This window comes from Chiloscyllium punctatum, chromosome 1 (assembly GCF_047496795.1).
Source record: "Chiloscyllium punctatum isolate Juve2018m chromosome 1, sChiPun1.3, whole genome shotgun sequence".
In the NCBI taxonomy this organism is placed as follows: Eukaryota; Metazoa; Chordata; class Chondrichthyes; order Orectolobiformes; family Hemiscylliidae; genus Chiloscyllium; species Chiloscyllium punctatum.
In genome coordinates this window covers 66706284-66721257 of record NC_092739.1, presented here as the reverse complement: position 1 = coordinate 66721257, position 14974 = coordinate 66706284, and the positions used below count along the sequence as shown (strand labels likewise).

The window sequence follows — 14974 nt, the reverse complement described above, 5'->3', positions numbered from 1 at the left end:
TAAGCCCCTTATCAGGAATTCATCAGCCTTCATTAGCCCTTCCTGAGTATGCAGCACTAGAATTGATTTTTCTTTTAAATTAATTGATTCCATATATTATACCACCACACTCTTAGTACAATAACATGCCTTAGTCAGGTTAAAACAAACATAGCATTGTAATCATCATGGGTAAACTATGCACTGATTTATCCCTTGGTAGTTGGCCTGACTTGCTGTGCTAAAATAACAAAGTGTATAGTGGAACAGTTCAAATTTCTAAAATTAATTTCAAATTTCCATCTTTCTCTGCCACCAGCGGTTTTCTGGTAATCAATGAGGGGATGTGACGGCCTAGTGATATTAACACTGGACTGTTTAATCCAGAGACCCAAATAATGTTCTGGGCACATGGGTTTCAATAGCAATATGGCAGATGGTGGAATTTGAATTCAATAAAAAAACTGGGATTAAGAGTCTAATGATGACCATGAGTCCATTGCTGATTGTTGGAAAAACCCATCTGGTTCAGTAACATCCTTTAGGGAAGAAAACTGCTATCCTTACCTGGTCTAGCCTGCATGTGACTCCAGATCTACAGCAATGTGATTCTACAGACCCCTGGGCAATTAGAAAAGGGCAATAAGTGTTCATTTTCTTGCGAGGTTCAGCCTAATTAATGATCACTTCTGCTTAATAACATTTTCATTTACAAATTATTAATTTGATTTTTTTTCCTAACTGATTTTATCCTAATCATATTTTCATACATATGAGTTCATTTTTAAGGTCTTGTTACATTGTACTTATCTGAGAGGGAGGGCTTATTTTTTTCAAAAATCATTCATGTAATGTGGGTGTCAATGGCTGGACCAGCATTTATTGCCAATCTCTAATTAACCAGAGGGCAGTTAAGAGTCAACCACATTGTGGTGGGTCTGGAGTCACATGTAGGCCAGACCAAATAAGGATGGCAGTTTCCTTTCCTAAAGGACATTAGTGAACCAGATGGGTTTTTCCTGACAATTGGCAATGGATTCATGGTTATCATTAGACTCTTAATTCCAGATTATTGTTGAATTCAAATTCCAGCATCTGCCATGGTGGAGATTCAAATCCAGACCATCAGAACATTACTTGGATTTTTGGATTAATAGTCTAGTGATAATATAACTAGGTCATGCCTATCTATATATACTCACAATTTAAAATTTGTCAATTTAAAAGCATATTTATTCTTTAATCAGGTTCCCTTCCACTATCATACAACACAATCTTGACTTTAGGAACAGAAGAACCTTACTGGACAGCCCAAGATTATCCATATAGCTATAAGTTGCTTGCCATATATTGAGTTTTCTCAAATAAAAAAGGAATTTCAAACTTGCAAAGGTTTAGGGATTTCTGCATATGGTTTTTAATGTGTGATCACTACATATTTCTTGTAGGCCATGGCTGAGAAATACTTTATTTACCTTTCCACACAGTCAGATAGCCTTGACGTGAGGTTAGACGCTGGTGCATCATGCCCTCCAATGGCATACAAGAAACCATTCCAGGTGGCAACTCCCACACCTCCCCGTCTTTTAGACATCAACGCACAGAGGGTCCATTTGTTGGTGTGGGGATCAAAGCATTCAACAGACTTAAGGCAAGAACTTCCATCACGACCTCCAACAGCATACAGCCTAAATAAAACAAAATGATATGTAACATCCCCGGAAATGAAAGCATCATATGCTTTTGCTTAATGGTTACAGACTGACTTTACAACATCACCTTCTGAGCATAGAGCTTTTCCCATCAGGATTGTATACTAGGTGCATGGTCTTGATGATTTTAATGCCCAGGGAAAGCATCCAGAATGCAACTTTGTAAAATTAACAATTATATTTTATTGTTTGTTATATTACAAAAATGCAATCATAAACTCAGAGGGGTGTTATTACATATATTACATTTTCTAACAGCATTATCTGCGCATACTGATTCAACATTTCACTTAGTTGTTTTAGGTAAATTAAAATGCTGAAAATGTCATACAATCATATTGAAATGTTTGAAATTTCTATTGTTACACAATGTAGTGAGTCAAGTTAAAAATATGATTGGCGCTGTGAGGCTAACCCATGTGACAGCATAATGTTATATTTTATTGAGTGGTGTCCCTAAGGATCTCAATTATTTACATTAAATTTTTAACAACTTGAATAATGGCATAGAATGTCATATATCCAAACTTGCTGATGACACCAAGTTAGGTGATATTCTAGTCAGTGCAGATGATATCATAAAATTACCAACGGATATTGATTAGATTAGATTAGATTACCTACAGTGTGGAAACAGGCCCTTCGGCCCAACAAGTCCACACCGCCCCGCTGAAGCGTAACCCACCCATACCCCTACATCTACATCGAGATCTACATCTACCCCTTACCTAACACTACGGGCAATTTAGCATGGCCAATTCACCTGACCTGCACATCTTTGGACTGTGGGAGGAAACCGGAGCACCCGGAGGAAACCCACGCAGACACGGGGAGAACGTGCAAACTCCACACAGTCAGTCGCCTGAGGCGGGAATTGAACCCGGGTCTCCGGCGCTGTGAGGCAGCAGTGCTAACCACTGTGCCACCGTGCCGCCCACCAAGTGATTGACTAAGTGAATGAGCAAAACTGTGGCAGATGGATCTCTACATAGGCAAGAGTAAGGTTATTCATTTTGGACCAAAAATAGGTGGATGAGAGTACTTTCTGGGTGGTCTGAAGTTAAACGCAGTGGATATCCAAAGGGGCATAGGGTTCAGGTGCGTAGATCTTTAAAATGTGATGAACCGATGCAGAAAATAATCAAGCAAGCTAAAGGAATGCTGGTCTTCATATTTAGAGAATTGGAGTACAAGAAAGTAGAAGTTCTGGTACAGCTATACAAAACCTCGGTTAGACCCCACTTGAAGCAGAATGAATAAATCTGGGCACCACACTTAGGAGGGATATATCAGCCTGAAGGAAGAACAAAATAAGTTTGCAAAATAATAACTGTTCCTCAGGGGTTAAATTATGAGATTATATAAATCAGGCCTGTTTTCTCTAGAATTTAGACAGATAAGAGGTGGTCAGATTGAAGTCTTCAAGATATTAACAGGAAAAAACAGGGTAGACAAAGATGTCTTATTTCTACTGGTTGGAGATTCTAGAACTAAGGAGCATAGTATGAGAATTAGGGCCAGATCATTCAGGAGAGATGTTAGGAAGCAATTCTACATACAGAGGATTGTAGAGATTTAGAACTCTCTTGCACAAATGGGCAGTTGATGCTAGATCAGTTGTTAATTTTAAATCTCAGATAGATAAATATTTATTAAGCAAAAGTATTAAGGAATACTAAGGAAAAGTATTAAAGGTCAAAAGCAGGCTTATGGAGTTAGGCCACAGATAGTTATGATCTCAATAAATGATGAAACAGGTTTGAAGGGCTGAATGGCCGACTCCTATACTTGTGTTGAGTTGGCTTTTTTGGATGTTAAGAGTTTGAATTAGGAAAAAGAATAAAAGTCTGCTTTTATAGAATAGTTTTTACAATTATATTTTTACATATACAAGTGTTTATGCAATATAGTCACTGTGTTAATGTGGGGAATGTGGCAGAAATTATTAGAGCACCCCTACTTAACTTTTGCAGAGAAAAGGAAAAGGTGGTACTACAGGATATTATGAGCATGCGGACTTGAGAATGAAGTTAAAAGTATTCAGTCACTAAATCATATTGAGATAAGAAGTGCCGCAATTACTTTGAAAAAAGTTTTTTGCTTTGACAAAACTTTTTCGAGACAGAAAGAATTAGCTGCCAACAATGAAAAGTTAGTAACTTGCATGTAAAAACACAAAGTGGATATGCAGGCAGGCAGTGGAATGACACAGCATTCAAACCTGCATTTGCTGCAAGAACCAGGGCTTGCCCAGGTTAAAGCCTCAAATAATTCCATTATTTTACCTCATAATTAGCCATAATGAAGGACACCAAACAAAATGAGATAATGTACAACTAAAAGCCCCATCTTCAATTGATTTCACAAAAATACTCAAACACAATCTTGTTCACTTATTGATTTCAACCTTAGTTTTCAAGTTAAGGATACTACAAATGTCAATGAACAAATTCTTTGTGATGATTTTGGGCACTAGTGTCATGCTATACATTTGGAAAGGCATTAATGCTGGACACATTGAACATTCCATCAGAAATGTTAGTACCTTTCTTAAGGCTCAAAAATATATTCTCAGAGGTTTTCAGCCCAACAAATATTCTACGAACAGGAAGAGATTACTACCAAGAACAACAGAAGTCAGCAAATTCAACATAGAAGCACAACTCAGAATCTGGAGTCTAGCTGACTATATGCAATAGCTGGGAATGAACTGAATACTTTACAGTTGAAGGCAATAACGATGGCATGTACCAATGTAGTATTCTTACTGCTGGAACTAAAGCTCTGACTCAGACACTTACAACACCGGAGAAGGCCATTTGGCACACCGTGTTTTCGATAGTCAGAGATCTGACTACACTAATCCCATTTTTCCAGTTTTTGAGGCAATGCAAGTGAATATCTAAATAACGCTTAAATATTATGGGAGGTTCTGACTGAAGATCCCTTTCAGACAGCGAGTTTTAGACTTCTACTACCCTCTGGTGAAAACATTTCTTCTCAACTCTCCTCTTAGACTTTTACCTTTTACCTATGTCCCTAGGGCCCAGCTGTGCCCTACTGATCCAAAGTAGACTCCTGTAATGGTTTGTATACTTATTGCTGTCAAGTTTGCAAATTTGGTCTGGTGCCTGCAGCTTATCTAAAATTAGCAAATGAGCCTAATGTATCAAACTCCCAAGAATTTTGCACCTTTAGGAGTACTGTACACACTTATGTGCTATAATTAGCTTGTGCCAAATTTCCAGATTGAACTGTTTCAGAACTGACATAGACTGAGAGAATGTGAAGTAGAACCACCACTTCTGAAATTGACAAAGGTTATTTTTCACCAGAGGTTATAATTGCAAATTTTTTTTGCAAAGCAAGTTAAGTAGCAAAATAAATCTCAAGAGGCAAACTACAAAAGTAAATCTAGTGAATAAACAAACTGAGTTACACAATTTGAGTGGGTGATTGCTCAAGAGTAATAATGAACATTTATTTTAAATTGAGCAGATTGTGGATTGGTATTTCACAAAACTTTAGGTGACTAGCCCTGAAAAATGATCATTCATCTTACTTAGATTTTCACAATTGCACAGTGAAGAATAAATTACAACAACTATTTCTTCTTACTTTCCATTAAGTACTGCTACACCAACTGTACTTCGTGGCACTGACATACTGGCAACAAAGTTCCACTGTCGAGCCTGGGGGTCCCATCGTTCAACCGTATTTAGATAGCTCCAACCATCATGTCCACCTACAGCATACATAGGACCCTCCAGTACCTCCACACCTATAAACAAGCAGAAGATTTTCATCAGCTGTAGAACTGAAGGTTACAAAATAAATTGGACAAACTCGATTATCCGAACGTCAATTATCCAAACTTCAGATTATCCGAACAAGATCTCAAGGTCCTGATGCGTGGGTAAACTGTGTTATCCAAACATTCGATTATCCAAATAAAATACTCCTTGCCCTTATCGTTCGACTAATCGAGGATGCTTTATATTGCAAAAGAAAGCAAAGTCCGGCAATTTGAAAATTCTTTTGTTCAAAGAGCTTCCCTTCCTTCTACTTCCAGTAAGGATGAATGTCAAAAAAAAACTTTTCCTTTCATGATGATTAAAATCTTGAATGAAATCACAGGCTAGGTTTTGGAGGATAGTACACTCTCCCTTATGTTTCCTAATTAAGGCCCCTATCCCCACCATCTTACCTCCGCTTGATATTTCCTATTATCCCTGTTCCTGTCTGCCCTTGCCTCCTAGCCCCAAAGAGAACCTGCATTTACTTTAAACTCCAGGATCCAACACAATAAATTTCTTTCTGGGACTGCTGCAATTCCAACTGTGGCCTTTATCCCTACTGGCGCTACTGAGACTAAAGAGGGAATTTAGGGGAAGTAGGCCATTTAGCCCTTTGAGCCTGCTCCATCATCGAACAAGATCATGATGGATCTGATGTGGTCTCAACATCACTTTCCTGTCCACCATGCCCTATTATCCTTGATTCCCTTGTCAATTAAAAATCTATCCAACTCTTCCCTGAATAAATTTCATGACCCATCTCCGCTATGGGAAAGAAGGTTCCTCATGCTAACCACCCTTAAAGAAAAAGAAGACCTCCTGTTCTTTAGCTGTGTCTCCTAGTTTAAGTTTCTTGAACATGAAACATATCCCTCGTATCCACTTTATTCACTCCCCTTAGAATCTTACATGTTTCCATGATATCACCTCTCATTCTTCCAAATTCCAATGTGTATGGGCCCAAACTGTTCAACTTTCTTCATTAAGTAAACCCTACAACCCAAGAATAAACCCTGAACCTGCCCTTAACAGCTTCTACGAGAATTATATTTGTTTTCCAAAACTGTACACGATAGTCCAGATGTGCTTTCACCAACTTCATTGAGAGGTAGAGTAAAACTTCTTGAAAGCTATATTCTATTTCCACTGCAATAAGTGCTAAATTCCATTTGCCTTCTGTGATAACTCCTTCAAGAACCATGGAAAACCACTAATTAATCTCCTTGTGGAGCTTGTTGATTAGGAGTTTCCTTCGTAACAGGCAATGACCTGCTCAAGTGGATCTCATTATCTGAGCCCTTCATAAAGCAGACCCAAACTTCCCCCTCCAACTCCAATTTAGAGTCATAGAGTCAGAGATGTACAGCATGGAAACAGACCCTTCGGTCCAATCCGTCCTTGCCGACCAGATATCCCAACCCAATCTAGTCCCACCTGCCAGCACCTGGCCCATATCCCTCCAAACCCTTCCTATTCATATACCCATCCAAATGCCTCTTAAATGTTGCAATTGTACCAGCCTCCACCACATTCTCTGGCAGCTCATTCCATACACGTACCACCCTTTGCATGAAAAAGTTGCCCCGTAGGTCTCTTTTATATCTTTTCCCTCTCACCCTAAACCTATGCCCTCTAGTTGTGGACACCCCGACCCCAGGGAAAAGACTTTGCCTATTTACCCTATCCATGCCCCTCATAATTTTGTAAACCTGTAAGGTCACCCCTCAGCCTCCAATGCTCCAGGGAAAAACAACCCCAGCCTGTTCAGCCTCTCCCTTAGCTCAAATCCTCCAACCCTGGCAACATCCTTATAAATCTTTTCTGAACCCTTTCAAGTTTCACACATCTTTCCGATAGGAAGGAGACCAGAATTGCACGCAATATTCCAACAGTGTCCTAACCAATGTCCTGTACAAATTTAGTCTGTTCCCACATTCCTTATCCCCTCTCATTTTTTATGGTTTGCATTGCCCATAATGGGCTTTACCTGTAAACTTCTAATTGGCTGAATGGGTAATAGCAAAAGGAACAGGTCATGGTGATTTGAAGGTGGGAAAATCATTTGGTTGTGTGTGATAATACTTTGAAATTTGGGAGTGAAAAAAAAACCTTAAAGAGCTCTTGACGTTCAGTGGCAAAGTCCCTACCTCTGAGCCAAGAAGTCTGGGTTCAAGTCACACCTATTCCAAATGGGTATAATAACATCCATGAACAGGTAAATTTGAAAAAAAAAATGAAGCAGTCCAAAGGGATACTACCATTGTGCCACAAGACCCCTACTTCTGGACCAGGAAACCCAGGTTCAAATCCCATCCTGTTCCATAGGTGTGTGATAGCATCTCCGAACAGATTGCTTAGAACACATCTATTAGGCAGACCAACAGAGGGATTCTTGTGGCATAGTGGCAGTGTCTCTACCTCTGTGTTAGAAGGCCTGGTTCAAGTCCCAATTGCTCCAGAGATGTGTAATAACATCTATGAATAGGTGGATTAGAAAATACCAATAAAGCAGACCCTGAGGAGAAGAAGAAAAAAACAAAGCTGACCAATTGATTCGGCCGCTTTTGGAAAACTGCATGCAACCATCTGGTTTCCTTCCTATTGGAAGGATGTTGTGAAACTTGAAATGTTTCAGGAAAGATTGACAAGGATATCCCAGGGTTGGAGAATTTGAGCTATAGGGAGAGGCTGAATAGGCTGGGGCTGTTTTCCCTGGAGTGTTGGTGGCTGAGGGGTGACCTTATAGAAGTTATAAAAATCATGAGGGGCATGGATAGAGTGAATAGATAAAGACTTTTTCCCTAGGATGGAGGAGTCGAGAACTAGAGGGCATAGGTTTTCAATGGGAGGGGAAAGATACAAAAGGCACCTAAGGGGCAACTTTTTCACACAGAGTGGTGCATGTATGGAGTGAACTGTCAGAGGAAGTGGTGGAGGCTAGTACAATTATAGCATTTAAAAGGCATCTGGACGGGTATATGAATAGGAAGTGTTTAGAGGGATATGGGCCAGGTGCTGGCAAATGAAACTAGATTAGGTTATGATACCTGGTTGGCATGGATGTGTTCGACTGAAGGATTAGGTTAGATTAGATTTCCTACATCTGTGTCCATACTGTGCATCTCTATGACTATAATAGGAAAAAGGGAAAAAAAAGGACCCATGTCACGGTAATGGTGATTGGGGAAAAAAAAGTTCACTTGCGTGTAAGAATACCTCTGAATATAAGAAAAAGAAACGAAAAGGAGGAGCAGACCCATACAGTGCTTTAATTCCACTCCACCTCCATTTTGACTTAAATCCTTCCAGTCCTATCTACCCCTCTCTCACTTATGTTGTTTACATTGTCCTTAATTGGCTGTACAGGTGATTTATTGATGGTAGTGGACAGTTAAAAACAAAAAAAAAAGAGTTGCAGGTGAGAATGCCATTTGGTTGTGTGTGATGACATTACTGGATATATAAAGAAATGAGAAAAAAGACCCCATGTCATGGTGATGGGGAAATAAAACTATTCTGTTGATGCAAGAACACTTCTGGATACAAGGGAAAAAACATTAAGCAGATCCATACAATGCTTTATTTCCCCCACCAACTCCATTTTGGTTTAGCTCGTTCCTGCTTTTCCAACTGTTCCCTCACTTTGGATGATTTGCATTGCCCGTAATGGGCTGTGCATGTAAATATCTAATTGAGTACACAGATGATTTACTGGCGGTGGTTAATTGTTAAAAACATAAAGATTTTGTAATGGAAAAAAAAATTCAGTTGTGTGAGATAGCATTCTATATATATATATTAAAAAAATAAAGCAGATCCAGAGTAACAAGGGGGCCAACAAGTTAGGGTGATGGGCTTGCTAATCCATGCTGTTCTGCATTTGAAGGGATTCTGAGATCCACCAGCTCCAGAGCATTTCTTTGGACAGATTTATTAAACAAAAAGCAGAATCAGTGGCCAAGTTGGTTATTAATAGATCCAGGGGGTCATTTCTGTTGACTGTCTGTCCCTCTTCAACAGGGATGTTCAAGCCTGGATATTACTGGAGAGGGAGCGCAGTGTCCATGAATGCTCGATGCCTTTGGAGAGAGGTGGGCACTACAGGCGACAGAATGCTTTATTTTCCCATCCAATGCTTGATTTACCTCCCTCTCTCTCTCGCCTCTGTTGGCCTGCATTGCCCTTCATGGGCTTTGCATGTAAATTCTAATTCACTACAAGGCTGATCTACTGCTGGGCAGTTAATAGCTAAAAATAAGACTCACGGTGATGAGAAAAAAGTTAACTTGTGTGAGATAGCACTTCTGGATATAGGAAAAAAAAAAGCAGATCCAGGTGCAGTTCTTGTGGTGCAGTGATAGTGTCTCTACATTTGGACCAGGAGGTCTGAGCTCAAATCTCACCTGCGCCAGAGAGGTGTAATAACATTTCTGAACAGATTGATTAGAACATATCTACAGAAAATAAAGTATGTTCAGAGATAGGTCTGGAGAATTCTCAGTCTTGTGCTGTGACTAGTCTATGTATGCCATATGTAGTGGCTCTATTTTGGTGTTCAACAATATATCATGGTCCTTTCCAGGGAACGCCCTGAGTTATTACAGTTTCCTAACACATGCCAGCATGTTAACGTCTTGTGATTCATTTTCTCTGACTCCCAGATCCCTATGATCACCAGGGGAGTGAGGGAGGGGGTGAGCAAGGGGGTGAGGGAGGGGGTGAGGGAGGGGTTGAGGAATGGGGTGAGGGAGGGGTTGAGGAATGGGGTGAGGGAAGGTGGGAGGGCAGGTGGGAGTCGACTGGTTAAAATTGGGTGCGGAGAGCAGCTGTACAGGATACAGAGTTTGCAAAGGGGGAAGAGCTGGAAAGTGGGGAGAAGGACTGTAAACTTGGGGAAGGGGTCAGAGAAGGGGCTGAAAATGATGGTAGAACTGTAAAGTGGGGAAAGATGCACAGAGAGGAGTAAGGGCTGCCAAGAGCGGCTAAAAAGTTTCAAATGAGATTAAGAAGTTGTTTGGGGGTGGGGGGTGATGAGGCTGCGAAGAGAGGAGTGTAGTTGCAAAGGGCTGAAGGAAGAAGAGGGGATGCAAAAATGGGAGGAGTGAAGATAGGTTGCAAAAGGAGAGGGAGAGAGAAGCTGCAAAGGGCCAACCCTCAGGTTCCTGGGAAACATGAAATCTTGCTGGGATTAATGTAATGAACTTGTTGCAAATGAATGTGGAGTCCCTATATTAGGGCTGTAGTAGTTCGACAGTTATTATATGGAAGGATATTGTAATGGATAATACTATAGTGAACGTTTTAGATTAGATTAGATTCCCTACAGCATGGAAACAGGCCCTTCGGCCCAACAAGGCCACATCGACCCTCTGAAGAGTGACCCACCCAGACCCATTTCCCTCTAACGAATGCAGCTAACACTATGGGGAATTTAGCACAGCCAATTCACCTGATCTGCACATCTTTGGACTGTGGGAGGAAACCGGAGCACCCAGAGGAAACCTACGCAGACACGGGGAGAATGTCTGTGTGGAGTTTGCACAGTCACCCAAGGCTGGAATCGAACTGTGAGGCAGCAGTGCTACCCACTGAGTCACCGTGCCGCCCCCATTTAAAATTTCATAACTTAATATTGAACAGTCTTAATTCATTAAGATGTTCATTTATGTGCTCTTATTTCCCAATGTATCTCACATACATTGAGTTACTTGAAGTACATTGACTATATTAGAGACAAACGTGCAACTGTGTAGCTGTGACCTTACTAGTCTGAGGAAAGCTGGTTTAGGGTAGTGGTTTTTGTGTGTACAGTGTCAGTTATTTTTTGAAAGTAGCATTTTTCCATTACATTAATCCCTTGATTTTTCCAATTATCTTTAAATATTACCATATTTAGGAAATTAATTTCCCCTTGTGTGCTGTGGCTTAACATTTAATGGAGTAGCGATGATCATTAAAGATACTGATGAATTCTACTTTTGCTTCTATGTGAATCCAATTATGCTATAATTATGCAAATATACAGAAAATAATGTTACCACGTGAGCGCATCATTTAATAAAAGTGTTAGCAAGAATGAAAAGCTCCCCCCAGAAAAATCTTGAGTTGTCCTCAAAATCAAACATTTTGATTCTTGTTTCCAACCTGAAAACAACTCATTCATTCCTCTCTCTGCAAGCTCAACAATCCATTATTTTTCCTTTATCCTTACACCATGTGCTCTCAACTTGTGTAGTAACTGTTGGTGTGTCCCCTTAACAAAGGGCAGGTGCCAAACAAAAAGATATCAGGACAGCTGGCCAAAATCTGGTCAAAGAAATAGGTTGTAAGGAGCATCTTAGTTACATTCCATTATTTAGCAGGAGGAACAAACGTTTCACCTCTGCTTTATTACAAGCTATAATGTTATCCTCTGTTGTAACCTCAGACACAAAGCACAATGTAAAGGCCCAAATTTTATCAGTATATGGAACTTTTTAACATCGTTCAGGTGGTGCTTTCTTTAAAGAAAAAAATCAAACTTTTCTTTAAAGAGTCCATTTTTGACATAAAGGACAAACTCTTGTTCCAATGTAAATGTAAACATCTATTTCTCACTACCAATATTCCACTCTTCTGCACAATATTGTTGTTAAAAGATAACACATATATACTTGAGCTTAAATTTTGAATCAATAGCTACTCTATTAAATTTATGCTTTTTGCACTGAAACGAGATTTGAACATAAATATATAAAATACTTATTTTTAATAAATCTGAACATGGGATTTTCTACTGCGCATCTTAACTTTACAGCTAGTTCTTTCTATAAAGCAATGGTTGTGTTCTTGTGCAACCCTGTACTATAGAAAAATTGCACTTTAGAAACAATGCTTAAAGTATTGGTGATGTAATCATGTTACAGCCAACCCATGTTTTAAATGTTCACACTTTAGAAACAGTGTCCCTAATTCGTCAATTGCATTACAGCAAATCGCATTAATGAAATGAGTGTTAAGCAGAATGACCTGTATTTTGGAAAAATGTGCTATGGAACCTTGCTGAAAATCTCCTTCACATTGCATATGCAATACTGATTTTCAAATTGCTTTGCAATCTGTATTGGACATTCAGTAGGTATAATGCTAACAACCGTGTCACACAGGGCTTCATTTTTAACAAATGTTATGAGTTACACACAACTGTGCAGCTGGTACCTACATTTTTTTTTGTTAATTTTACAATGTCATCAACATTTAGAGCACACGTAGTTTTCAATATTAATTGGCTGACTGCAGGCTGAGCAGGTCTCCGAAGTCAGAAGACACACACATACATCACCGGAGAATCAAGCAGTTACTGCTTGTTAGTTAAGCCACAACGAGAAAATAAATCTAACTTTGGAAATAATTTAAGAACAATAATTGTAACTGTTTAATATATTATATATTATGCTTATGAATATAAAACAGTCTAATTATTTCAATTTTTGAAATTAGCAACCAGTGCAAAGTATTGTTACATCTAAACTCTAGTGTTGACAGATAGCTGTTTGACAGTTTCATTTAAATAATTTTCTGTTACTATATGCCTTTCTTTGTCTCTGTATTGTTCTTCAATTGAACTGTAGTTGCTGCATTAATAGTACTCTATTTCAGTCAATTTGAACTGTACTTCACATCACTATTAGTTCTCCCTGTTGTGGTTCTGTTCGCCGAGCTGGGAATTTGTCTTGCAAACGTTTCGTCCCCTGTCTAGGTGACATCCTCAGTGCTTGGGAGCCTCCTGTGAAGCGCTTCTGTGCTGTTTCCTCCGGCATTTATAGTGGCCTGTCTCTGCCGCTTCCGGTTGTCAGTTCGAGCTGTCCACTGTAGTGGCCGGTATATTGTGTCCGGGTCGATGTGTTTGTTGATAGAGTCTGTGGATGAGTGCCATGCCTCTAGGAATTCCCTGCCTGTTCTCTGTTTGGCTTGCCCTATAATGGTAGTGTTGTCCCAGTCGAATTCATGTTGCTTGTGTTCTGTTTGTGGGGCTACTAAGGATAGCTGGCCGTGTTGTTTCGTGGCTAGTTGGTGTTCGTGTACACGGATCGTTAACTGTCTTCCTGTTTGTCCGATGTAGTGTTTTGTGCAGTCCTTGCATGGGATTTTGTACACTACATTAGTTTTGCTCATGTTGGGTATCGGGTCCTTTGTTCTGGTGAGTTGTTGTCTGAGCGTGGCTGTTGGTTTGTGTGCTGTTATGAGTCCTAGTGGTCGCAGTAGTCTGGCTGTCAGTTCAGAAAAGCTCCTGATGTATGGTAGTGTGGCTAGTCCTTTGGGTTGCGGCATGTCCTCGTTCCGTTGTCTCTCCCTTAGGCATCTGTTGATGAAATTGCGAGGGTATCCGTTTTTGGCGAATACTTTGTATAGGTGTTCCTCTTCCTCTTTTTGTAGTTCTGGTGTGCTGCAGTGTGTTGTGGCCCTTTTGAATAGTGTCCTGATGCAACTTTGTTTGTGTGTGTTGGGGTGGTTGCTTTCATAGTTTAGGACTTGGTCTGTGTGGGTGGCTTTCCTGTAAACCTTTGTGGTGAATTCTCCGTTCGGTGTTCTCTGTACCATCACGTCTAGGAATGGGAGTTGGCTGTCCTTTTCTTCCTCTCTAGTGAATCGGATTCCTGTGAGTGTGGCGTTGATGATCTGGTGTGTGTTCTCTATTTCTGTGTTTTTAATTATTACAAAGGTGTCATCCACGTATCTGACCCAGAGTTTGGGTTGAAGTTGTGGTAAGACTGTTTGTTCTAACCTTTGCATTACTGCTTCTGCTATGAGTCCAGAGATCGGTGAGCCCATGGGTGTTCCGTTGATTTGTTCGTATATTTGGTTATTGAATGTGAAGTGTGTTGTGAGGCACAAGTCCAGTAGTTTAAATATGCCATCTTTGTTGATAGGTTCAACGTCCTGTTGTCTGTTATGTCTGTCCAGCAAGTTGGCTATTGTTTCTTTGGCTAGTGTTTTGTCGATGGAGGTGAATAGTGCTGTTACATCGAATGAGACCATAGTTTCTTCCTTGTCTATGTGTATATTTCTGATGATGTCCAAGAATTCCTGTGTCGATTGTATAGATTGTCTGGATCCGCTGATCAGATGTTTCAGTTTCTGCTGTAGTTCTTTAGCCAGTTTGTGTGATGGTGTCCCTGGTAGTGATACTATGGGTCTGAGTGGGATGTCTGGTTTGTGCACTTTGGGTAGTCCATAGAATCTGGGGGTGGTGTTGCTATCAGGTTTCATTCTTTGTAGGTCAAACCTGGTTATCTGTCCGTTTTTTTTAAAAGATTCCTCAGTGTGTTGTTTATCCAGACTACTGCGACCACTAGGACTCATAACAGCACACAAACCAACAGCCATGCTCAGACAAACAGGAAGACAGTTAACGATCCGTATACACGAACACCAACTAGCCACTAAATGACACGACCAGCTATCCTTAGTAGCCACACACACAGATGACAAGCAACATGAATTCGA

At 40.1% G+C, this 14974-nt stretch overlaps 1 protein-coding gene across 8 annotated transcripts in view; it reads right to left on the bottom strand.

Annotated features, from left to right (window-relative positions):
- LOC140474277 (kelch-like protein 5) overlaps positions 1–14974 on the bottom strand; it is a 150093-nt gene that overhangs the window by 19490 nt on the left and 115629 nt on the right. For all 8 annotated transcript variants that reach the window (XM_072567700.1, XM_072567728.1, XM_072567713.1 and 5 more), the window contains 2 exons: positions 5310–5472; positions 1455–1667 (listed from right to left, as the gene is read on the bottom strand). In XM_072567700.1, coding sequence (XP_072423801.1) covers positions 1455–1667; positions 5310–5472 — 376 coding nt within the window. The remainder of the gene's footprint in view (positions 1–1454; positions 1668–5309; positions 5473–14974) is intronic.